This window comes from Alligator mississippiensis, chromosome 16, assembly GCF_030867095.1.
Source record: "Alligator mississippiensis isolate rAllMis1 chromosome 16, rAllMis1, whole genome shotgun sequence".
Taxonomy (NCBI): Eukaryota; Metazoa; Chordata; order Crocodylia; family Alligatoridae; genus Alligator; species Alligator mississippiensis.
This window is the reverse complement of record NC_081839.1, coordinates 31,551,270-31,577,954: the sequence shown is the minus strand read 5'-3', so window position 1 is coordinate 31,577,954 and position 26,685 is coordinate 31,551,270. Positions and strand designations below refer to the sequence as shown.

The window sequence follows — 26,685 nt, the reverse complement described above, 5'->3', positions numbered from 1 at the left end:
AGATGCACACTGTTTGAGCGACCTTTCTTCAAGGCCACTGGCATACTGAGGTCATGTGCACTAAAGGCACAGCCCAGCTCCTAGGTAGGGGGTATAATCTATTCTTCCCAGAGAAATGCCTCATTCATATAGTCTTTTGAGCTCGTTAAAGCAAGTAGCTGTAGAATGATGAACACCAGACATTTGTGCTGCACAAAGGAATAAAAAGGGGCAAAATTCTTCCATTGTCCCTTGGGGACAGCGAGCAGAGGTGGCTCTGCCACAGTCTAAGGGCGAGTCATAGGATGGTGTAACACAGGCATGGGTGATGTGGTGCAATCGCACATCTTGGGCCAAGAAGCCACATGAGACATTTGGAAAACTCAATAAATATTAATTGCAGACTGAAAGGCTGGGGAAGACTGATGGGAGCTGTAGTGCAGACAGCACTCCAGTCACTATTTTACCATAAGCATGGTAGCACAAAAGCTGGACACAGATTTGCCTACACCAGGTTCCTAGCTCTACAGCTGAACAAGAGGCAGGCTCAGTAGGCAAGTGGTGGCAAAGTTTCTAGTGCAGACACACCTAATGTCATTTGTGTCTCAGCCGTCTCCTTCAAACTGCCAACTGGCATACGGGTATGTTCCTTTGGGCAATCATATGCCAGACTGGTGCTTTCAGACCTGATGCAGTTTAATGCCTTCCACTTCAGGGAATCCAAACCAAGCAAAATGTCCTGCAATCCAAACCAGAGCCACTCTGCCTTCTGGAAAAGCAGCCGGAATGAAAGAAATACCGAGAGCCACTAGACTCAAGCACCTCTAAATGCAACAGCACTCAGCATGTGGGAGGAACCAGGAACGTGAAAGAATATGTATTTGATGCTATTACAATCTACAACTCATCTTAGGCCAATTCAATTAATGAGGTTAAGTCTTTCACGTTGCCAGTTGTGCATTAATGGAAATCAGAGGCAGCGCAGTATCTCTGCACCTTAATGAAAAGGAGGACAGAAATGTAAAAGCAACTCTAAGGGACTGACTGAAACAAGGCAGGACAAACTGGATGCTACCTGTTTGTCTTGGAGGAAATCACCAGGGAAGAAAGTGTGAGTGACGGAGCGGCAAAAAAAGAAGTGCTCCGGAGCCTGCACAGATTCCATCAGTTCTGCAAGTGAACGCAACAGATAGAGAGCAGGCAGCTTTGGAGTGGAGGCACTGGAGGGGTCAGCTGCATAGGAGCGAGCACCTAGTTCCCAGGGGTATGCTGATAAAGAGCATGCGACACCTGCGTCTTCAATCATTAGTTATTCGCCACAAGGAGTCTACTTGCACAGAGGAGCTTGCAGACCTCTGGGGAACCATCTCCAGTAGGTTCAGCCAGCTGTGCTGAGGGATCCCTAGAGAAATTAGACACTTGCTGTGTCTCAGGAGAACCCAGCGCTGGTCTCAACAGAAACACCATGTATTTAGCAACAAGCACGGGCACCCCCGAGGCACCACGTGTCTGAAGGCAGTATGGTCTGATTACCTGGAGCTCAGATACCACAAGGAAACAATGCCTTATGTGTAACACGATATAAAACTAGACAGCTCGGCCCTAATGATTTGTCTTGGGCACCTCCTGACACTTTACTTCTCCCCACTGTGCTCTAAAGGAGACTGAGAAGAGGGGTGGGGCAAGTCTTGGCTCATTTCTAAGACCCCGCACAACACCTGCATTTAATAGTGCTGCACAGAGTCGATGGGTAATTGGACCTCATCTCATTGCAACCCCCTGTAAAAAATGTGCCTGTTTACTCTGAGCAGAGCACGCCAAATCCTCCAACGTGCAAACCTTCTCTTTCAAAACTGTGAATACCCTCTCACATGTTTATGGCTTTCCTAGTACCAGGTGCACCTGAAAAGTTGTGTCCAGAGTCTTGGGGGTAGATAAGCACATGCAAGTGAAGAAACAGAAGTTAAGTTTGAAGCTTCCCATGCCCAATCAATCTGAGGCTAAACGACATCCTCCTAGTAGGCTGAGCGCCAGTAAGCAAAGCTAGTCCACGCCTGACTCATCCCAATTCCCTTGCCCAGGATGAGCCTTCCCCACTCTGGTTTCCCCAGCCTGGTCCCAGAGACCATGATTGTGACTCATGCCCAAATAGCAAGACTAGAACTTCACGCTCCCTGTTGTCTGATCTCATCTACTGGATAGCTTCTCAGTCCAAAACAGCTCTGGGATCAGTATCATAGCCTTTGCTGTGCTCCCTACTCCAAGGGAGAAAGCAGGCTCCTTTTAGCAAGGAAGGCAGCTCAACTTGGGAGCTCAGGTCATGAAACCAGGGCAATTCCCTGCACAGAGTAGTTCTGACTTGATCTGATGTCCCAGCGACCCCAGACCAAAATGAACCAGAAAGGTGGCTGGTCCCACAATGCCAGCCATCGGGGGACCAGCCACTTTCCAAAGGGCTGTCATCTCATTGTTTATATGGAGTGACAATAAAGACCCTAGTGTCACACTGATTTGAGGTTCCCGCCAACAATAAGATCAATTCTCACAAGATCAGACAGATAACTGGCCTATCTCAAGATGGCTCTCAAGAGAGACATACACGACGTGCAGCAAATGCTTGGGATTAGGGATCCCAGGAAGGACAAAGGTTCCTCTGCACGGAGATACCAAGGACTGAGACCTCACTAGACCAGAGCATCCTGTCCGGTCCTCAGCCCCTCCTTGGCCTGAAACGAGCAGTTACCTTGGCGACTGTTTGTTCAGCAATGGTGCTGGGCCGACGCTGGCGAGCATCGACCCTCTGCTCCACGGGGAAGCTGCTCCGATGCGACTTGAGTCTCTCCACTAACAGGTAATAGATAGCAGCAAAATGGTTATAACTCTTGTTCTGCAGTGACTGAAAAAGAGAAGTGCAAAGGTTTGAATGCAGGCAATGTCATGTGCATTTCACTTGTTCCTAGGGGGGAAGCTGGGGGGGAGGCCTTGAACATCCAGGCTCCAAAACCACAAAATAAGGAAGTAGGTGGAAACTGCACTTCAGCAAAATCAAAACAAAACACTTGAAAGGTGACAGGGCTGCAAGCAAGCACCACAGTGATCAACTGGAGGAGATGAAGTTCCAAGCCAAGCGCCAGGCAAAGAGAGCATCAGCCTCTTAAGACTCAATGGCCCTTATAAGTTGACAAGACCAAGTAGTTGCAGCTGCATGTGGGAGCTTGCTGTGGGGACATCTGCATAGATATTCAGAGTTGGGCCTTGAGGTTGCTTTCAAAGTTCCCAAGCTGTGGGAGTTACCTTCTGCATCTATATCTGACCATATAGTTTGCATTAAAGATATCCACATTATAATGCTTATTTTCTTAAGTAAAGCCCTCCTGAGTACTGGCTTGCAGACTGCAGACAAACTACTTATGCTTGAGGCCTGCATATCTGGTTAAGGCACAACCTCAATGCAGAAAGGGCAGGCCAGGAAGTGAGCAGCTTTAGGGCAGACACTGTGCCCTGAAGCTCCACAGTTTTTCCAGGGTCAGGCCAGAGTGCCGCTGGAGGTCCAGCTTAGGACTTTGCAGTCTGTACATTTGGTGGCTCTGAGCTTTAGGGTGGCCTTCCCTATCAGTGTGGAGCCTGCGCTCCTCCTTGCCACGATACTTAGTGTCTGCTCATCTCAGTAGGGACCACATTCTAGGGCTCCTCCATGAAGAGCGCCCCTTCCACACCCCCGGGGCAATGGAGCACTAAGTCCTGGTGTGCTGAGACACAAGCCTTTTGCGGCAGGAAACTTAAAAAACCTGCAGCCTCCACACGGGCTAAAAATACCACCCGTTCTGAAGGAAATGATGGCACTGACTCCATAGGGAGCCTTTCAGCTTTTATTTCTGGGCAGAGGCACGATTTGGAATCCAAGAGAGACACTGGCAATTGCTTGCTGCTTTTATGCTCCCTTTGACTTTTCTGAAATGCACGCTCCATCCTTTCAGAAGCTGAAAACCAAGCTACTCTGACTTCTGAGTTTGCCCCTCTCCATTTGACAGGCGATGATTTCCCCAACACCACACTTTGAATCTAACGGAGCACAGTGTCTGGCTAAGAATCAACCTTGCTGGCATGAAGATCCTTATAAAAGGGGTACTTGTAAGCTGCACGCTGTCTGCCTCCCACTAGCCATTTTAAATGGAGTGCAGATTTAAATGTAGCGTAGCTCACTGCAAAGTAGTTCTGCTCGCTCCTCCATACATTGCCATATGACCCAATACCAAATATCTGGAATCGCATATTAATTCAATTAAAAACAAACCCCTAATAAACTAAAAGATCCGCGTGCAGGAATGGAGGCTCTGGGACATACAGAATGAATGCATTGAGCTGGGTTCCAATTCAGACTCCTAACACTAGTAAAAGTTAGGCCGCTTCTTCCCATCCCCCATTTTTATATGATCTATGCGCTTTCTGCTACAACTGGCAGAATTTGCATGGGGGGAGCCTGGGCCTGAAGGTCAGGACTGAGGAGGACTGATAAAGCTGTTTGAGGGAGAACTGCACAACATCTGCCCACAGCACACCTAGCATGAGCCAAACACTCTCATTACTGGAAACATTCCCTACGAGGGACTCCCGAAAAACTGCTCTGATCTCTTCCATTTGTCAGTCACAAAGAACTGGGGGCTGGATCCAGATAGAGCAGCTGCTGCACATTTCAGAAAGCTTACATTTTTCAGGATCTGGGGCAAAAACTCCTGTGACTTGTGCCAGCCCTGGTGAAGGTCTGTGCAGAGACACACCAGCAGTCTGACTTGGTCGCAAGTGTAGGGAAGACGATTACAAGGGAACTCGGGCCACACCTAGACTAGCAAAACAGGAACGAGCTCCCCCTGGGGTTAAGTCTTTCTGGAAGCCGATTTTACCTCAATCGTTTTCTGCTGGTCTATTCCAAGGCTGTGCATCAGCCGCAAAACCTGCTCATTATACTCTCCAATGGAAGGCTCGTTCTCCTGTCCTTGCGGATAGAGAATGGGTCTCTGCACAGGAACTTCTATTAGCATCCACTTGTGCTCCTTAATCTGAGCAATTGTCAGCCTCTTGGATGGGTCTAGGACCAGCATCCTCCTAATCAGGTGCTCGCATTCTGTTGGGATAAAAATAGGGTTAAGACAGGAACAGGCCGCTCCCCCATCAGCACAGGGTTGTGCTGCAAACACAACTCATCTGACACTTACTGAGGCAGCAACAACAACAGGAAGCTGCCTTCCTTTTACCTGGTGTCTGCTGTCAATAAGTTTCCTGAAAGTTAAAATCATCGTTCAAGCCCAGGCCTTGGATGTGCAGCAAAAACAAGATCAACTCCTTTCAAATGAGCCAGTTGGTGAGTGGGGCCATTACTCCTAGGCAGCTCCTGTCCAAAAGTCCCATTAGTACTTAATACCCTGAGAAGCCACTTGCTATATTCTAAATGCAGTGCCAACCTTAAGGGATGATGCCTCACCAAACCTCTGCAACACAGGGCAGGACCCATCCTTCCACCCCTGCCAGCTGGAAAAAATGCTGCAGGAGGGTTGAAATAATTAACCCAAAGCCATGAACTGGGGTTGGAATACTGGACTTCCTTTTAAATCATACCCCAGAGGCACAAATTTAAAGGATTAAGCTGCTTCTGTAGCTGAGCATCAGTGTAGGCACTGGCTTGGAGTCTGAGCTTTCACTCAAAACCCATGGAGACACTCTAAGTTTTGGCTGCAAAACTGACTCTCAACACACATGGCTGCTCTTGCTCTCTGACACCCCGAAGTGCTGGGCAGGACTGAAAACCCTGGTTTAAAGCTGCAACATCTTTCAGGGCTCAGAAGAGGAGGGTAGCATTAGCTGGGGCTGCAGTTTTATGTAATGAGAACACAGTGCATTAAGCTTCAAACTCAACAGCCACGCTTGCAGCGGTGCACTTCGTGCCTCCAGCGCTGTCGCTACAAACGGACTTCCTCAGTGGCAGGCAGGGTCAGCCCCGCGTACGTTTTCGGCTATTTATTCCTGTGTTTACCTCAGTGGGTTTTAGCGCTGTGCTAACGGCTCACAACCCTTCCCACTCCTTGCAAACTGGTTTCAGCAGTAACAGCTGAGCTGGAAGTGAAACCCAGAGTGCATCTGCACTGCAATCTCAGAAGCAACAGCAGCCCGTGTAGACAAGCCCCAGCTAGCTTTAAGCCAGCTAGGTCAGGTACTGCTGGGTGTGCAGCCGCACCAGCACAGAGCTCGGTGCAGGCTGCAAAACCAGCCCAAGCAGCTGGGTGAATACCAGGGCAGTCAGCCCACAAAGAGCTCTGAGCTTCTAGGCTAGCCTGCCTGCGCTCAAGCCTGGTTGTCTGCAGGTGGTTTGAAGAGGTTAACACTAGTTGCAATCTCTGTAGTGAGTGCACTCTGGATGCATCTTGAGAAAGCAGAGCATGGACCATGAAGCAAGAGACAGGGGAAGGCTAAAGGGAAGGGCCTTGGGTATGTCTCGTGTGGCTGTTCTTGGGCTCGTACCAAAGGCCATTCACTATCAAGGGGAAAGAAAGACTAACATATGTTTTCAAAGAGGATTAAAGAGTTCATGACACCCTGGATTTAAAGGGAAATGGGACTTTTTAAAAAAATTGGAAAATTAAAAAAAAGTGTAAGGTTCAGGATCCCTTTAACATAGAAGGGTCTAAGGGGGTCCCAGCCTGCAGGCCAATGCCTGTATTATTGCCTCCTGCTTGCCTGTGATCAGAAGCAAGGGAGAATGGAGATGCAGCACAGCTGGGCCCATCAGACAAGGCAGAGATCTCAAGGTCTCCGAGTAACACGCTGGAATGCTGGAGATCTGACTGCGGTAATCTGTCATACAAACTGCTTGTGAATTTTTTCCCCTTTCTCTTTGCTTGTGCTGAACAGATGCAATCAAAGCAAAACAGAGCAAAGCCAATCTGCATTGTGCCGATGGCCATTTTGTTTCCATCACATTCTCTTTCCAGACTAAAATAAATGTTTATACCTTGGAAAAATGAGAAAGAATCGCTGCTTGAATTTGGGAACACGGTTCTGTTTCTCATCAGCGGTAGGGAAGGGGCCATTCCACTAGATCTACGATCTTTTCCGTCACTCCCAACCGACTCGGGATACGTGTGCAGTGTAGCAGAGCCACCCATGTTAACTTGGGTTCTGGAGGACATCTAGCCATGACAGCTCACATCTCTGCATGGGCTAATCTACCCCGCTGAGAAGCATCAGTGTCAGCCACTAGCTCAGAGTTTTCTGCCTCCAACTCAGGAGACAAGGTGACACTTGGTACTCAGCAGGGCAGACCAAGAACACTGCCAGCTGCCAATACCAGCTGCCTTGCCTCCCATCTGCAGGTCTTTGCGGGACACATGGAGAGACATCTCCAGGACTTTGAATCCCCAAAGCATAAGGACAGATTTGTTACCTTCTGACATGAAATAAGGGATCCTGAATCTTCCTTCCAGAACTCGCTGCCTCAGAATGGGGAGGGTAGGTCCATCGAAAGGCAATGCTCCACAAACTAGGACGTACAGAACTACACCCATGCTCTGGAAGAAAAAGAGAGCGTTCCCACTTTCACCTTCCAAAATACATATGCGCATTACTCTCTGCGAGACTCTCTAGGCAAACTCTGCCACAGGAAACATTAGCTTCTTCTACACGCTGCAGAAAACAGGAGCTTCAAAGAAAATAAAGGAATTGTATTTCCCAAAGTCCCTAGGCACAAGGAACAGTTAACCCCCATGACTAGGCTTCCAGTACCTTGTGCTGATAAGCAGGCAAAGCTGGGGCATGTAATGGGCCAGAAGCTCCAGCTGCTAGCAGAAAACTCCACGCACATGACTGAAAGGCACCTGAAGAGTGAGCCCCAACTTCAAGCGAGACTGAGACACTCTTGGCTTCATTTGAATGCTGTTCAAATAATAGGAGTCACAGCCATCCCAAATCCAGAACCCTCAATTTCTCTATGCCCACTGATTTGCAAAAGCTTGAGGGAAATCCTCCTCCTGGGGTTAGCGAAAACTATGATGGCAATGAGATACTCAACTAGCGAGTCTGGCTGTGTGGAAGGCTCATTAGAGGGATTACATAACGTGTCCACCCGCCAGAACCATTTCTGAGCGTGTGTGTGAGAATTGGCAATGCAAGCGAAAACTCCTGCAAGATTTGCCAAAATCAACTACAGTGCCACCCCAGATGAAGTATCCAGCCAGGAGTTCATGCCATGAGCTGGTACAGGGAGCCACTGCACTGGGTGTCAAGGGAAAGAGGCAAAGATTCTCAGCACGCTCTAATTTTGCAAGCGTACCGAGATTTTAAGGGTAAATCCATTTCCTTCCCTATGCATTTGCTGAGGTCTGCACTGAGGACTGTGGGTTCCTCTGCAAGCTCAGAACTTTCTGAGCACCGGTTCCTCGAGCTATGACGTCAGCCCCCATCAGCTGTCATGGGAGAAATGCAGAATCCCGAACTCGAGTCCTGGTGCAGGGCGAGGTGGGGGGAGAGAAAACTGCTTTTTGGCGGTTTTGTCTTAGAAAGCAAACATGCTTGTGGTTTTCATCGTTTGTAAGAGGATTCTGTTCGCGTTTGGGGATCTTAAAAAAAGTTTAGCAAAATGTTTACCAAAATTCTGCAATTCACTTCTCATATTCAAACAGGGCCCCTGTTCTTCTTACCCTTGAGCATGGCCAAGGAGCATGTAAACAGGTTCACATTTGAGTCACAGGTTAATGGGTCCAGCAGGGTTGCAACCTTTAGTCCTTCTAAAAGAGCATGGCTGGGGACAGCATCTTTTGGTGAAAACAAAATGGACCTTTTTAGCTGAACAGCTGCAAGGTGAACTTCTCTGCATTGCCCTGCTTGCAAACTGAGCACTGACTGATATCAGTCTGCGTCTCTCCGATAAATACAGCACTGCAATCCTGGTGCCAAAACAGAGCCTGCCAAATGGCACCGTATCTCTGGCTGCCTCAGGACCATCATCATAAAGTACCAGGACACCAAAAAAACAATGAGAAACAAATGAAGAGTGAAAGGCATTAGGTCTGATAGGGCCATGAAGAATGCAAGGACCTCTTTGGTGCATTGTGATAATGACTATTTTACTTCATGAGATTTGAGTTGCTTTCTCTGTCCTCTTCTATGCAAGCAGCATGCAGGGAAAGGCAATCACTGATCAAGAGCATGCATCTGCTGCAGTTCCCCTGCACAAGGCTCATTCTCTTCCCCTCATGCTACTGACTCAGACCGTTCCTGCAGCCCTGTCAAGAATTTAAATCCTTAACTGTATTCAAACTCTTAGGGGAGAAGGAATCACTGCTCAGACCAAGAAGAGAGACAGGGGCAGCTTTCTAGGCAACTACATTCTCTCCTGTAGTGACTTTGTGTGTACCTGCAGCGTGACCTCAGGGCTTACCTAGAATTCAAAGCGACTTTGCAAAGCAAGGTTTCGGGCTGCAAAACCGTAGTGCCACCTGGTCGTTTTGTGACTTTGTTTAGAGAAATAAAGCTACAGAAGATCAGACCGTCTGTGGCCTAAAAGAAATTCAGGATTGACTCTGATGTTAGCAGGGTCTAAAAGGTGATTTTAACCTTGTGAAAAAGTAACTAAGTCAAGATACCCAGATATCCAGCTGGGGTCCCTCGTATTGCTGCCCTTCGAAGACCTCCGGGGCTGCATAGGGTGGGCTTCCACACCAGGTGGTCAGAGGCTCCCCGCTTTTATAGAAGTTTCCAAACCCAAAATCTGTAGGGAAACAAATGTATATAAATCAGAGGTTGTTTTTAACTCTGGCACATTTTAAACCACCATCCATCAATGCCCTGGTGTTGATTTGCCCAGACTCTGAAGGTTGACTTTCTTTCATAGAAGGCTCAATTTGAAATGCTCTCACTGCAGCTCCTGCCAGATATGCTCACTGTTCCTCTCAATGTGTGCAAGATGCTAAACCTTACAGCTACTGCGACACGGACAACCCCCTGATGAAACCTCCTCCAAGCCTCTCTGGAAATACAACTTCTACTATTTGAGCACATTCGGATTTGTAAAAACAACCACTAATAACACGAGTGAGTTGCAGTCTTTGCCTGCTCGGTGGATGTACTCCCTGGGAGCTCACCTATGGAGACTCAGGGCCGACCCTGTGATTTCCTGGTCTTTCCCCAGGCTCTCATTAAGCCCCGGGCACACCCTGGGTACATGACAAATATTGACAGTGATGGCATCAATGTTGGGGGTGGGGAGAAGGAACTGCCAAAAGCAGCAAGTCTGGGAAAGGCACCGTCCTAGGAAAGAAGCCGATCTGCCTAGGACCCGCTGGTGCTAAAGGGAGCTCTGCAACAGGTGAGGAAAGAATTCAAATGTAATCATTACAATGCTACAAAAGATTCCAGGTTCTACATCATCTCCTGCTGCTCCCTTTCAGCACGTGGAGTTTTAAAAAAAAGAGAAATGTGATGGTAAAGTCATGGAAAACAAACTGAGAAGCACCTCTAACAAGCAGGAAGGCTGACTATAATATTGTTTTTATTACAGGGGTCCCCTTGAGCCAGACACTGAACATGCACAGAGTAAGTGGCAGTCCCTGCTTCCAAGGGTTCATCGTCCAGCAGAGGGGAAGCGCCCCGGCTGAGCACACACAGTAGTAGCTAGGACACAGAAGTCCTGCTCTACGGCTCTCCAAGGACACAGGCTTAACTGACTTCCTCAAATCCCTGCTGGGCACTGGAAGTAAATGAATGGGCAAAAACGCTGGCATTTCCCTCTCTGATCTTTCTCGGCAGCACATGACCCCTAGTCTAACAGGAAGCACAGAAACATCCTGGGCAGTCCCTAAGGCATTGGTATTGCTTTCAGGCTCTGATGCCAATCTGGACTTTGAGGATGTCCCTAGAAAGTTGCTTTTGCATAGTTGTTAACTTAGAGCTTACAAGAGCAGTTGTGTGCCATCAGCTTATCTATACTGGTATCATCGGGGACATCCGGATCCTCATCTGGATTACTCACTGACATCCAAGGCAGGGCTGCAGGGATAAAGTGCACCTGTTCTCAGAGACACACAAAGCAAAGCTACCACACGTGGGGTGGGGTTGCCAACTCTGGGTTCTGCTGTGGCTCTCTTCCCTTCCACACCTGGTTCCCTGCTCTGCCCCTAAACTTCTGCATCGCCCCGCTCTGATCTACTGCTCAGTTCCTCTGCCTTCCTGCCACCGTTCTTGCTCTCTTCCATTTGCAATTCTTACATACACCTGGGCTTTCTCCTCAATATTTGCCCCTGCCTGAATGCATTCAGATTTTGCTTCTGAACACTCTCAGTTCCACAAACCTACTCAGTGCTGATCCACGCAGTGCTGTTAATTAGATATTAATACATTTTTTAAAAACACATTGCAGCACTGTGTTTATATAAATGCATCTGTTCACTCTTTGCTGCTCCACTGTTTTGCCTTTGCCTTCTATGGGGCCAGGATGTCTCCCTTAGGTGCTTGGAGCGTCAAGGGTCTGAATTGTTTAGCCTCCCTTAACAGGGCCACAGACAGTCTTGCCTATTACCTAAAGGCAAAAAACACTGCTAATACTCAGAGAGGCAGAAGAAAGCACTCACTGAGGTGAAAGAGGTGCTTGGGTGGAACCAGTTGTATCCTTCACTTTAAACCCTTCAAGCCCCAGATTTAACTTTTTCAAACTAATTAGCTGTATTTATTTCCTGGGTCAGGCTGCATTACAGGCCATGCACAGTCTATGCCTCACAAACTCCCATGCTTTGCAGAGAGGAGTTACACATTAGATTTAGACTGGACATTAGGAAGAACTTCTTCACAGTTCGAGTGGCCAAGGTCTGGAACGGGCTCCCAAGGGAGGTGGTGCTCTCCCCTACCCTGGGGGTCTTCAAGAGGAGGTTAGATGAGCATCTAGCTGGGGTCATCTAGACCCAGCACTCTTTCCTGCTTATGCAGGGGGTTGGACTCGATGATCTATTGAGGTCCCTTCCGACCCTAACATCTATGAATCTATGAACTGGAGCATCTGCACGCTGAAGCTCATTAACTTGTGCTACATGCTTTCTGAGCATCTCTAGGTTCTGCAACTTCAGGTGGGGGTTAACTTTGTGCTACCCAGCTTGCATTAGGGTAACTTTGGTCTGCTTCATAGAGATAAAACAAACAATTTGCAGTCCTCCAGCATACCAGCGAATGCCCCCCCTGCTCTGTGGATGAATTTCCCACCCCCCTTGAAAATTACTGCCCAGACAGGGCCTTGCCAGTGCCAGGAAGCAGGGATGCAGTGGCAGGAATAGAGCTGGGAGGCAGAGGCATGGCAGTGCCTTCTCTCTGCAAACCTCCACATCTCTGTCCTGGGGTGGGGGGAGATGGCTGTGTTGCAGGGAGCCCACCAACGACCCCTGCCAACCCAGAACCAGCCCTCAGTTTTCCTCAGAGGGGGCTGCGTCTTTCATTTAGAACTGGGCAAATGCCACAGAAAAGTTCACTTAACCTCAGTTACTTGTGCCTCCCCATGCCCCCCTCCCCAACCCAGAGCAGGGATGGAGCCCAGACACCTTGGCTCCTAGCTACACCCCTGCACACCAGCCTTCTTGGGGCAAGTCAGAGCAGTGCACGCAAGAAAAGGTATTAACCTTAACACGTGACTGCCCACAGCACGTTCCAACTTTAACTCGGCTTCATATTCCACAGTTCGCATGGTCCAAGTGTAACGTGCATCTTCACCTGAATATCATTTGTGCTCAGCATCAGCCTATCTCTGAGTTAGCTGCTTCTCTAAGTGGGGACCTGCCAGCTTTTCTACAGAATAACCAAGTTGTCCTGTGTGAGCTTGCAGCTTGTGATTTTTTCAGATGGTAATGCTTTACTCTCCTAACTAGCTGAGCTCCTAACATTTCACTGTTCTCTGGTGCGACTTGGGGGATCTTGTGAAAGTCAAGAGTGTTGATATACAGTAATCAGGCTGCTGATTTAGCCCTATCAACCACTGAATACCTCATAGGCATGTGAATACCATGTGGCACTGATCAGCAGATAGTTGCGCTGATAAACACTGTGATTAGTAGACATTGTACAGGCACCACTGATACTGCTTCATTTTGCTCTATTTGTGTACCCTGTATTACAGCTGCAAAGGACTCGGACCTTGCCTCACATGACGTGTGCTACAAAAGGAAAGAGCCTCAAAGTTGCAATCAAAGCAACGCTGGGTTATTTTAATTAAAGGAAAATGCAATCTAACCCTCAACAAAAAGGAACCAAAGGGCTAGGTAAAGCTAACCTGTCCTGGCTCTGGAGTGCCACATACCCAGAGCTGGAATCAAGCTTTATTATCCATTTACACTCGTGGTGGGTGACCTTCCTTAACAAAAGGCTACAACTTCTCGTTTTTCACTGCCTCGTTGGGCTGTGCTCTGTTAATCGGTGGTGCTCTCTTTAATTAAACGCTCCAGAGCCAGGCGCTGATGGAATGAAGTCTTGGCTGGTCGGTCACGGAGAACTTCAGCAGGATCCTTTAAGACGCAGGTGGTCTCAAGCCTTTTCCCAGCATGAACTACAGTACGTCCTAGTAGGGAGACTGGCTCCCCTCTCATTTCCAACTACATAGCACCAGCATGGATCTATAGCAACCGCTTATGTGAAAAGTAATAGCAGGAAAAATATTCAGTGCAGTTTTAGCTGTCTTTAATGAAATGTGCTAGCTAGGAACAAAGGAGAGCCGGTGTCACGCTGCCAGTTGAGCCTACAGGCCACAGCATGGAAATCTTTGCAGTAGAAAATATATGGTTTGAGGCAATGCAAACTTTCAGTCAATACCCAACCCATTAAGCAGGCTATTCAATGGGGACTCAGCCCACAGGCTGACTTTCTCATAGGACCCCGTTCCGTGGCCCATCTGGGTTCAGGCAGAAAAGTGGAGCTGGTAGGTCAGTCACACTGCAGAAACACCAGCCACGTCATTCCTTCCTTGCTTCACCCCACTCTTTTTTCCAAGGCTCCTGCTAACCCTGTGGGCTCCGGACACAGAGACACGACGTGAACCTCTAAACTGACCTCACCCATTGCCACATGATGTTTAAGATGACTGCACCTGCTATAGCTGTGTCTTCCTTCCATAGACCTCAGAGCATTTAGTATGGCACTTGCCTATCCTATAGGGATGTTGTGATGTTAAGTATTAGCCCTATTTTACAGGAGAGGAGACTAGGACAAGGAGGCAAACTGACTCGCCCAAGGTCACACATTCAGTCAGTGGCAGAGCATCTCAAGCAGCCAGCAGAAGCCAGCAAGGGTCTGCCCCGAACCCTTGTGGGGACGTTCCCAAGCACAGCACCCAGCAATACGAACAGGCGCTCTGCTCCGCCGCCCTCACACGTATGCAGCATTTCATTAAGAGTGGCGTGACCTCTCTGTCCCCCGCCCTGATCCACACGATGTGCTCTGGGAACACTGCAGCGATGACTCCAAAACACGAGGACCAAAGGGGAACTACCCAACTCCTGCTTCCTTTTAAAAACACGGGCCTTTGCTCAGCTGTGACAATACGGTCCAACAGTCCCCTTGCATTTATCAGTTCCACGCACCTGACAAACTGCCTTCTTTTACATAACCTAGCCAGCCGGCAAAGAGAGAGAGAGAGACGCACACATTGTAGGGATGTCTCAATGTGCTGTCATGATAAGACCAACTATGGCTGGCAGGGCCTTTGAGGCTGGCTCGTGGGAAGCTAGATACAGGAACGAATCCTCAGCAGCAGCAAAGAAGGCAGCTCCACGTGACCTTTCCACCTCCCTGAAATAGCACCACGCCTAAACCAAACTCTGACCTCGGGGCCTGAAGGGTAGGACAGCTCATCGTACAGGGGTGCAGGTTAGAGATGGGCTCTGCTGTTACTCGGGCTGGAGCCCTGCCACCTTGCACATGCTAAATCCTTCCATGCTGACAGTCCTCCAAAGCCACCCCCACAAATCCCCGGGATGGGCAGACAAGTTATCTGCTACGGACACAGCAGACTGGAAAAGTCCCCTCGAATGTTTTAGCACTTGGAGTCAGAGGACGTGCCCCCAGGTGCTCATCGGCATGTGGAGATAAAACACTGAAGACCCAGGGCCTGGTTCCCACCTTCAGGGTGGCCCGAACCGTGTGAACAACTGCTCGGTTAACTTTGCAGCGCGGACGTAGCTTTGCAGAACATCCCCGCTCTTCAATTTGTGGCTGGAGACTTCGCAACCCCATGTCACAGCCACCAGGAAGTCATTACGTAGGTGTGAAATTTGCCTAAGCAGGCTACAACACCAAGATGAGGCACAATCCTGACATGATAATTATTGCAGCACCAGCTATATTTTTAAAAGACAGGAAAGTCTCAGAGAGGATTATTCCTCTGTGAAAAACACCTGCAAATGCTCTGCTCTTGAACACCACGTGCTTAACATGTTTAAAAAAAATACTTCAGCCCTAGGAGATGTCCATGCGGTGGCTTGTGTTAATGATAACCGAAAAACAGAGCCATCCCGGCACAGCAGTCAAGCTTCCCCCATTCCTAACTTATGGTACCCAACATATATCCTCTGACAGCTAGACGCAGACAGATAAAAGGCAGATCCAGGGGAAGCATGAACAGGTGGTGTTCACGAACGAGTCGTCTGTGTGCATTGTACCCTACGGTCCCCGTCACTGGGATGCTCTCCTTTCATTAAGGTCAGTCCCCACTTCCTTCTTTCAAATCCACTCCCTGCTATATGCCTCCAAACAGTTACCCATTTAACACTGGATAAGTCCAAGCAACAGTTGAGGGTTAGCCATTTTTATTTGAGAGGGGAGAAAGATATGCATCCCAAATGCTTTTGTGACATTGCTCAGCTCTTCAGATGGCTAGCTTTTCAGAAGAGGATATCTTCATTCTGGAAAGCCCCAACACATATTCAGTAATAACAATACAAATAATATGAATACATCTATTTCTGTAGTAACATACCAATTCTCCTCCAAAAACCTGAAGTCTCTGCAATGCTCCACCGGCCAAGGAAGCAGCAGACTCATTCACCATTCTTCAGAAGGCTCAAGGCGACAGGGCCCTTGCTCTTTGTTGGTATAGTTGTTTCTTAAAAGCTTGCATTTAGATGAATACTACTCTGCTTTAGGTATACTACTACTTGAGGAATACTACTACTCCTGCAGACTCGCTGCATGAGACTGATGGCATTCCTCAGAGAGCAGAGCTGCAGGTACAGAAGTGGTGTCCGAGCCACTAACGTGATCTCAGTGAATTATAGGGATCTGAAACCCGGGGGGAGGGAGTGGAAGGATTTCACTACAAGATGGCTGGAGCCTTGAGATCTAAATGGAGTGCCCTTGAGGAGACTGCAAAGGGTCGGATGCAAGTGAAGTGGGAACTGCGACCTGCAGCGTGAACTGCCTGGGTTACGGATGAAAAGGAACATCTTGTAAGGCTAGAGATTAGCGCCGTGGAGTCTCCTTCACTTGACATCCCCGAATCAAAATAAGACAGCTTTCTGAAAAGGTAGTCTAGAGCCAACACAAAATGACTGGGCTCAATGCAGCAATTCCTGGGTCATGTAATGGTCCTTGCAGTCCGTAAACTCTGTGCAACTATGGGAGGTTTTGGTTTTTCTCATGGTCAGTCATCTCTGTGACAACCATTAACACAGGATATTCAAAGGGACAGCTATCTGTGCAGGACTAGGGAAATTACTGCCAGACTTTTTTGGATATAAATTGTGCGTGCGACTTAGTTGTTCCACTTACTTTTGTACCACAGCCCACTTAGTATGAAGGGGTTTATTTCTTTCTAGAGATGAAGGAATGAACAGTGTACTGACTAAGTTATACAGACATCTGGGCTGGTACAAATTGGCTATCAAGGACTGGCAAGGTGTGAATGTCTTGAAGACACTCTGGAGAACACCGACTGCTGTCCAAGGGGGGCTTGTTAAACGTGGACGGCCTGTCTGATCACAAGCCCTCCCCACTCTGAACTGGGAGGGCAGCACCCATAGGAGCATTGGGACTGGGACAAGGACTGAGGTGCTCAGAGGGGACGGGAGTCCTTCTGTCTCAGAGGATGGGGTGATTTAGCCTGGCAAGGCCAAGTAGGGCTAGGCAGGTTTGCTACCAGAAGGTCATTTTCCTTCCATACCAGAGCCCACATCACCCAAGAAGAAGCAGCTGGCACCGTAGAGGAGAGATGTGCACTTAGGCTTCACTTTACTGCACCAGCCCCATGACCTGAAAAACTGTCCCAGTCAGCTAATGAGTCATGTTTTCTCCAGAAAAGCTGTTCCCTGTTACGAAGAACATCTGATGGAGGGGATGTTTGCACCGGGGCTCAAGCTCATTTAGACGGGCAGAAGAGGTCACGCTGGAAAACAGGAGGTGCTGAAGCCAGATGCCGCGTCTCAGAGGAGCAGTCACGAGGCTCCACTCAAGCGCACCGGAGGGGAGCGATCGCAAAGAAGGGAAACCTTCAGAAACACTGCAAAGAGGTCAGGGGCAGAGCACACCCTCGGGATCCGGGACAATACTGTGCTCAGGAAACATGGAGGAAGCCAGGCAAGCTGGCCAGACAAGGCACCCTGCTTCTGTGGTCCATCCTCATCATCCGAACGGACAGTATCAAGACCAGCTCAGGTCCTGTCGCAGAGTGGAAAGCACACGGTTACCCTTCCTCTGATCCCTACATCCAACACAAGTCATGATAAAATGGCAAAGAAAATCCCTTAAAATGAAAAACAAGCAAACAAAAAACAACCATCCCAAATCCCTCACTCCCTTTTTATCGCCTACCTTGTTCCTATCACAGCCAGACTTGTGTTGTGAAATCTTTAATTCACGTCGACACAATTTTTCTTTGCACATTACTGGCTTAGCAACCTTGACAAGACTTCAGGAGACACGAGGCAATTTCTTCCCTCACAAGCATGTTGCCATCTGTGCAGGTGTCATTAAGTCTGAACTTGCCCCACAGTTATCTTGAAATTGTTAGAGCGGTTGAGATTCCCACCCCCCCCCCCCCCCCAGCTTTGTTTAAATGCTGCAAAAAGATACCAGGTTGTTGCCGAGAATCGTGGCCCCGCTCAGGTCCCATCCGCGGGAAGGTCCCATCACCGCATCACAAGTACGTTTGCAGAGAGGCAGAGTTTGAGTGACTACACGTTGCAGAATAAATAAGACGTGGATATTCAGTTTGCCATTTTGGGAACACGCCTGGTGCTGTCTCAGTCCCTGAAAATGGCATATTTTGAACAGCTACTGTTTCACTATACTCCAATATATTCCCTCTTCCAATTCTGGATCGTTATCAGGGTACATTGTCATAATCATATAATTTTGGCCTCTCTGGTGCCAAAGGCCTCCAGACAGTGCTGAAAAATTTAAATTAGGGTTATATAACAATAGTGTTGTTCCCCACGCAGCGCACCTATATGCAGTGCCAACACATCACTCAGCACCTCCAGGTTTTTTTGATAAGGGCAGAGCCATGTAAAGACACAGGCCGTTCAAATGAAAATTTCTCTCCTGTTACTGGGGCTGCGTAAGGTGGATTTTGCACCTTCATAGTCATGGCTAAGCTGCACTACTGACACATTTCGTAAGTGTGAACGTGCAGAAGCCACTGGAGGAAGGAAGAAAGATTTATTACTATTACACAAATCTGAACAAATGAAGAATGAAGTGTGATCGGGCAGGTATTAGAAAGATTGAAGACAGACATTTTTTGTCACAATCTTTACAATCTCTAAAAATATTTCTGTTTTGTAGCCAAAGAGTTGATGAGCTTACTTAAGATGCACCCCAAGAACAAGCAGAGGCTAAACCTGGAGAGCCTGACCCTGGCAAAGTGTTACCTTCCTGCTCCTCATTTGGCCAATGACACCGACAACTTCTGTACTGGCTCGACACCGAGATGGATGCCCTTCGACTGGGTGAAGCAGCACCAGACACCCTCTTCCACAACAGAGGAGATCAGGCTGGAGGTACTGCATCCTTCTAGCCCCAACACGGGCAGGGAGAGCAGAAGCCAGTCTGCGCCACCTCCTCCCCCTGCCCCTTGCTCCTACTTTCACCTGCTACCGACTGGTCTGTCCTCCCTCCTAGAGGCTGTTCCTGAGGTTTGCCCTCTTCTCCTCCCACCAGTTGGTTTCCGTTTCATAGGTTTTGTGGGAGACTGTGTCTGGTGTCTGGAGCATTTGCCCCATACATGTTCAAACACTTCCTTCCTTCCGTGTTTTATCCATTATCCTACAATTCGGTTGCTTCCCTTTTCTAAGAGGAGCACTGACATCTTTCTGGATGTTGAAAGGTTGAAAAATGAGGAAAGGAAAGGTTGAAAAATGACATGCCCTGGCAATAAAGATAACAGCCAAAGCCAGATACCTATTAATTCAAAAATGGACATTTTCATGTACCATGACTCTCAGATACTTAGGGATACATATGCCAGCAAATTGCACCAATCTTTACAAATCCAATTACATCCCACTGTTGGACAAAATGATTACCCATGCAGGGAGTTCAACATTAGTCGTTAGGCTCTATCACTGTAATGAAATGTTGCTCCTTGGTTTCCTTAATTTTCCCAGACTTGCTTCTTCCGCTTGTGTAAAACAATTTTTTTTTTTTTTTAAGGACTCTCATTTTTAACAGTGATATTGTATTTGGAATAAAAAGACTTTGATGGGGTGCAGCATGCGTTCTTGGATTTGAGGTGCCTAACTGGGCTGCTTTGCTGTTTTCTCGTTTTATTTTTATTTTGATTAGTTTGCTTTGTTAAAAAGAGTTAGTTGTCAACACTAACTAGACCTTCCCCCAACCCCAACGTCTATGTTCTTATTCTGAAATTGCAAACTTCATCCGGATGAAAGGCGTTCCTTTTAATGTACTAGAAACTTTATTCATCATTTCTCATTCCAAATCTATCGATCAGATTTGAAGAACACTAACATTAAAGAGCAAAGCATGTCCCAGTCTTCATAGGACACGTCCCAGTCTAAGTATTTTGAAGATCTGCATCTGGACTTGCTATCTGAGGGCTGCTGTCTTCATTGGAGCATCTGCACTTTAAAAATACGATCATTTATGGCCCTGTGTTTGGTTGAACAAACTGTAGTTTTTGCAGTCTACAAATATTGGCTGTAGGGTTCTTAGCGTTTTGTTTCTCCACCTTTTTACTCCTTTCAAAAAAATCATAAATCTCCAAGAGGTAATTTTGCAATTACATAATTTAAATGATTCTCTTTCCTTTTTTCTTTTTTTTTCCTTTTAAAATCGAGGTTTCAAGCTGGTTCTCAAGCTGAGAAATGGAAGCTATTTCCCAGGAGTGACAGAACCACTGTAATTTATGCTGTGCACCCAACAATGAGGTGGTCTCTAATTTGTACCTTTAAAAAAAATTCCTCTTGCAGAAGAGCAAATGGCTTCAGGGTTAAGTTAATCCACTTTTCTAAAATTACCAACTAGATTCAACCTACCTGGCTTCGTGGAGACACACAGATCTTTTGTTATTATGGTAATATGAGTAAGGGAGATAATTGTGAGGAGAGAGGGACTGATAAAGGAAAGGTATGAGTGTGGTAGAAACAAACCTGACCCACTTCATGAACTGAATGCTGATCAGCCAGTTCTGACGTCAATGCATATTTTACTGTCCACCAGCAAGAGGAGCCGGCAGTGCGCCCTGCTTCAAAATAGCAGCCGCTCCTACCTGCTCTGGTTCGAACACAATAGGGCTGCAGTCGAGCTGGTGTGATTTCTGTAAATGGCACCTATATCATCTCTACATCCGAGCTCTGCTGGGCTGGAAGTGCACACACCTTCCAGCGATATCACGCCTAGTTCACAGCTGTACTTATTTTTCACAGGCTAAAGATTTCCTTGGTGAAGCCCGATCTGAACTCCGCAGATCCATCAGAAACCAACTACTATAACAAACAAAACAAAATACAGCTCATTTTCTCAGACAACAGCTCTGAAAAGAGCCACCGGGATTTGTCTTGTTAATGCTAAAAATAATACAACAGAAAATCTGAAGGAGTCTGCAGATCAAAATAGTCTTTAGCCCCATCCTCCTCAGACAGAAAACTTATGTAGTCACCGTGAGATCTTGTGTTTAGGATACAATTTGTGGGTGGATGCACGCGCTTTCAAAACAATTTCTGGAGGATAAGAGCCTACTAAAACAGCCTGGTACAATTGCCTTGGGATCTCTGTTCTGCCTAAAAATTACACTTTAGTTGCTTTAAAGATAGAGCCCCTCCCCATTACAAAAAAAATTACGCTGGGTCAACTCTCATCCTGTTCTGCCTAAGAAGCAAAGGTGATAATCTCACAAGTCCTTCAGCACGCGCTCTCAGGAACAATTCCTTTGGATCCGAGTTTATTCACTAGTGAGCTGAAATGCATAAGGCAATTTTATGCATATTCCTGCACTTGACTGAGAACCAGTTTGCTACTAAAGTAGTAAAAGCTTCGATTTTATGCATATTTCTGCACTTGACTGAGAAGCAGTCTGCTTCTAAAAAAGTACAAGCTTCAGAATAAAAGCCCTCGGAGAGAGAAGCAGACTCGCCAGCCAGCAACATTAGGAAGCCGGGTCTGATGCACGGCGGGGCACCTGCTTCTCTGCTCCTCCGCGGCAGAACTGAAAGCCTGTTCGGATTCGACAGGTGGCGCGACCAGCAGAGGGAAGGCCTGACACTGACTTTTCAGTTTGGATCTCACCTGGATTCTGTTTTGCACCAACATTGCAGAACTTCCCTGCACACTCGTTAAAAGCTTCAATTTGCTGTTTATAAAGAAACGTATGTTTATGAAGGAGCAGATCTAATAATTGGAGGTGGGAGCCTGGCTACCTTTGCTCGTCTGCAGCTTGGTGAATGAACACCACTGCCAGCTGCATCCATCAGAAGCCAAGTGAACTACCAGGAAAGGAAGATGGGGACAAGGACCTTTGTGCTACCAGATAACCAGACAGCGATAGGTAAAGCATCAGATAAAATCTACCACCCATGGCTGCAGAAAGCGACACAGCTGCTTAGGCACCAATCGCTGCACTGTTTCTGGAAGCTGTGACCTTCATTTGATGAGTTATCACCCGAGCTGGACAAAGGGACCCTCCTGGGTCTGACCGAGCTGCAAGCAAGAATCACAGCCTATGAATTAACGTGGAGAACGGAGCTCGCAGCCAGCGTGGCTACTTATACAGAGGCCAGCACAGCAACTAACATTTGTGCAGAACAGTAATATCGCTACAGAAGTGGAGAGATAATGAAATTAGCTCGAACTTTACCACTTAGCCTCGCTTTTGATTTATTTCTGAATCCTGGAGAACGTGTGCTTTGAAATTCCCTGCGACAGAACAGCTCGTGTTACTAACCTTTCTTTGGCTAACAGGTCTCCCGGGACGCCTTTGAAACAGTACTTTTGTGAACCTTTGTTGTGTTTGTGCTGGAATGCACAGGGAAGCGGGGAACCGGACTCCCTGCCGTGCTAGGGACATTCATGAAAGGGAGACCTTCTGTGAATGCAGCACAGCTTCAAGGCAGTCGAGGCCCCCCGAGAAGGAAATCTGAAAAACAATCCCTGGCTGAACGTGGCAAGTGATAGTACAGAAAGCTGCCATAAAGAAAGGAAAACGAAGAGGGTCAGAAAGAGATGGCAGGGTGGTGATGGATGGCTGAATGGGAGAGGGAGGGAAAGATCAAAGGAACAGCAGGCCGAGATCCTCCTGTAACCCGGTTCAGTCACCGGTAAGAAGCAGGGCCTAGGTTTCTGCAGTTCCAAATGGCAGGACCTGCCAACAGGCATGCTCCAAAATAACTTTTCCTCTAAAAGGAATCACAAGTCACAGTCACAAAACCTGAGCTTTTAGGTCTGCAAACAAAACCTTCCAAAATGTGACCCAACTGTGTAAACCCAATGGTCATGACAAGTCTAGCTCAAAGTGTCAGAAACAACCCGTCTCCCACCTCCGCTAGCAGGGATTCAGCTGGGTGATGCTGGAGCAAAGCGGAGAGAAAGAACAGCCTAAAATACCGAGCATCCATTCGGAGGCTCGTCACTGACCGCTCTCGGAGAATCTTGTCAGCCGCTCCATTAATTTTTATGGAGGAATGAGCCAAACTGATTCTCTACACCGTTAACTGTTTCACGCTGGAGAATTAATTGTGACATCCAGCTAATGGACCTCTCTCATAACCCCCATCTGCCTGCCTCACTTTCCAGTTGATCAAAAGTCCATATTGTGCCCCATATCAAAACTGCACCTTTCCCGCAGCATTACTGAAAAATCTTCCTTCACCTCCGGACCACTTCAATAACTATACGTGCTCACTACAAAACACTGCAAAATACGGAAACCTGAACATTTAGGAGTAGCATAAAATAAACAGCGCTTGATTTCAAAGCAAATGACACAAGGGCTAATGTGAGGACTCTGCTATTAGTTTTTATATTACGTTAAATTTGTATAATTTATCTTCAGCTGCTGCGGACTTTCCATCCGGATGCACTATAATGCTGCAGAAGCCAGGGGTCTTGCCACGAGGCGTACTGGGTAAGATGATTCATTGTCACTTTGCTCCCAGGTTCACAGCATTTGTTCTTCACACCATTTCTTGCACCATTTATTGTCCACTAGTTTGATGTCCCTTCCAGCGTGGAACAGGCTCTGTAACCACCATCTAACTGAAATTAAAACACACCACTTGCCCTTCCTTTTTGTTTGCCTGTTACCCAACTGTTCTGCATATTTTTAATCTACAAAGGAAAAAAAGAAAATCGGGAATGTTCCAACGAAAAGCAAGCAGAGATCACAATGAAGGAATGAAAGATCCAGGAGTTGGAGATGCGATCCGTACAGAAGGTGAGATGACACAAGCCTTGCTGAAAATTTCCCGGCTCGGGTCCAGCAGCCTATACCATAAGAAACCTCAGTCAAGAGCACTCAATCAGGGGCTGTGGTACCCTGTCATGCCTTGAGATCCTCTCAAGGGTGACCAGGGGTGCAACACAACGTTAGGTGTACAAATGTGGTGCACAAGATAAACGCAGAGATTTCAAGCAGGAATCCATAGCATCAAAATGTTCTGACCTGTTGTGGTTCCCGAGTTCTTTCCGAGTTGTTTGCAACATAAGAATTGCTCTACTATTTTTCCGTAGTCAAAAAATGAGCAAAAACTCAGAGCTGGCATTTTCTGAGGGGTGCCTTGAATCTACCAAACCTGTGAACCATTGCTCTGAAGGATCTTTCCTTCTGTCTCCTGTTCTGAATGGAGTTCTTTATGCTGTGCTCCCCCCTTTAAAAAGTGCAACGCATTAAAAAAGGAGCTGGTTCCTTTTTCCGTTTTTGGAATAAAGGAGGCTTGAGAGGTTTTAGGGGATTTTCCTGGCTGTGTTTTTACCCTCGAAATAGCAGGGATGTCAAGTCTGGTCTTCCCTGGCTTTGCTGCAGGATCTTACTGGGAGTGTCAACACCTGAATTAGAGGAGGAGGGGCTGGACTCTTTAATAAAGGGGCTCCTTCACCCAAAATGCTAATTAGCCAGTCACTGAAGTTAAACAAGCGATTAATCAAAAAAATAAAAAGGCAGTTGGGTTAAAAACCACTTTCCTTCCAAGTTCTTCAGCTTTCAGTCTTTTATAGTGCTTGTGAAGTTAACATTTCACTCTTTCATATGAAAACAAACAGAACAGCACTGACCCTTTCTGTTTCCCGTCAAGATGCCCTCTTTACATAATCAAACCAAAAGGAACCCACTTCCAATTCAAACCTGCTGTGGATCACCTGTAAAAACCCTTAGCTGCAGCTTTACCCTTCTCGAAAACACTGGACATCAAAATGCATTTTGATCTTACCCCTGGAATCACGGCAATGCCTTTCAGTCCATTGCCGGAAAGCCAGGTAGGAAGCCCAACAATCAAGGGATGTGATCATGATTTATACCTCAGAAGAGTTTCTCTCTGTGGCTTTCTCTGCCATCTGAGAGTCTACTTGCACTTTCTTGTCAGAACCGGCACATTCACGTCTCCTTTGCAAACCGGCTCCTTCCCTGGTCCCAGACTACTACCGATGACAGAAGTTCAATGGCTCTCCAAGTCTGGGTGTCATCCAGCCATTCTCTATGCTACTGTCTCAGGCCTAAATCAGTATGGAAGGGATCCTGGAATGGTAATGAGGTGACGAGCAGCAAAAATGATTCCACTGCAAACAACATCTGCTGTCTCTAAATTTATCATTAAAATGAAATCAAGCATTCTAAAAGAAATCAATAAGTTCTCATCTTGAGCCTTTTTGATGTTGAAAGAAGTTATTTGATTAATTCAGCTTTAACCTGAACATCTGGCAGCGTTACTAAAATGTCACGACACCACAAAAATGACAACTCAGCAAATTATTTCTGTTTTCTTGCTAACAGAAAAGGAGCTAAACTTGGAATTATTTTTAGTTAAATGTTCATTGCCAACCCCACAGCGCAAACCGATTAACCATCCTGCTCGACTCTGATTTGCCATGTCCGACTTTCAGTGGACTTTTTGAGCAGCAGCAATCAGTTTGCTGGAGCAGACAAGGAATTGCCGCACGTACCAGGAAGGTTAGACTGGGTATCAAGGGCATGCTGGGTACCTGCTATTTTGATGTTCATGTTGTTATCGAGCAGGAGATTCTCCGCCTTGAGGTCACGATGCACTATCTTCCGGCTATGACAATACTCCACCGCAGAGAGGATTTGCCAGAATTTGCGCCTGGCTTCCGATTCGCTCAAACGGCCGTGGTTGGCAAGATAATCTGTGCAAAGAAAGCAGGAATTAGTCAGGAAGACTCAGTCGTGTCTCTCAAACATGTACTGCTGGGAAAGAAAAAAGAATTTTAGTCCGGATGCCAATGATTATTCATCCCAAGCACCTCCTTGGAAGAGCAGGAGAGGAAGAACAAGCCACCGTCCCATATAGCCCAAACCTCTCCTCCGTCCTTTGCTGCTGTGACTGGTCTACTATTTGTTACAACAGAAAACCTCCCTACAATGGGAGAACAGCTCCCAGTTTTGTGTCACCCTAGCCCTGATTCAACGTTTAGTCACCTGAAGAAGTCATTTATACTTCCTGACAAGTCTCTCTTCTCCCAGGGGTTTTAACTTATGGAGCCCTGCTAGGGAAGAGACCAAATATCTGCAACAGAAGTGGCTTAACCCAGCTCTCTGCACCACTGAAACGAGGGGCAGCTTGTTCTTATAACTAATAATTGCATGAAAGTCATTCCGGTGCTAAAAGATCAATAGATCAAGAAAGTGAGGCCTATTTTGCTCCCTGAACGGACACTGCATAGGCAGTAGCAGTGAAAGCTCTCCATTAATTGTCCCAAGCAGCGGTCAGTCTCCATTGCCAATTCAATCTCTTGCCTCTTTCTTCGAAGGAAGACAATAATGGGGACCCTCATAAGGACAATTTTAGAATCGCGCCCGTTCCTCAGGCTTGGGGTTCAAACAATTAATGTCAGAGATGCAGTAATGGGGCAGGTATTGTAGTTACATGCAACTGTGAAACAAAGATGCATATGGGAATCTAAGATGCACGGTAATAATCGGTTGCTAGTGGTGAAATTAGAAGGGATCAATGAACAAGAAATGCTACAGTGTTAGAGCTGGAAAAAACAAACAGACAGAAAAACAAACAAAAA

At 47.1% G+C, this 26,685-nt stretch overlaps 1 protein-coding gene across 1 annotated transcript in view; it reads right to left on the bottom strand.

Annotated features, from left to right (window-relative positions):
• SIK2 (salt inducible kinase 2) overlaps nucleotides 1–26,685 on the bottom strand; it is a 93,125-nt gene that overhangs the window by 19,830 nt on the left and 46,610 nt on the right. Inside the window, exons 4-8 of the mRNA XM_006271359.4 lie at nucleotides 25,636–25,797; nucleotides 9,612–9,736; nucleotides 7,415–7,538; nucleotides 4,881–5,101; nucleotides 2,723–2,875 (exon numbers count right to left, since the gene is read on the bottom strand). Coding sequence (XP_006271421.1) covers nucleotides 2,723–2,875; nucleotides 4,881–5,101; nucleotides 7,415–7,538; nucleotides 9,612–9,736; nucleotides 25,636–25,797 — 785 coding nt within the window. The remainder of the gene's footprint in view (nucleotides 1–2,722; nucleotides 2,876–4,880; nucleotides 5,102–7,414; nucleotides 7,539–9,611; nucleotides 9,737–25,635; nucleotides 25,798–26,685) is intronic.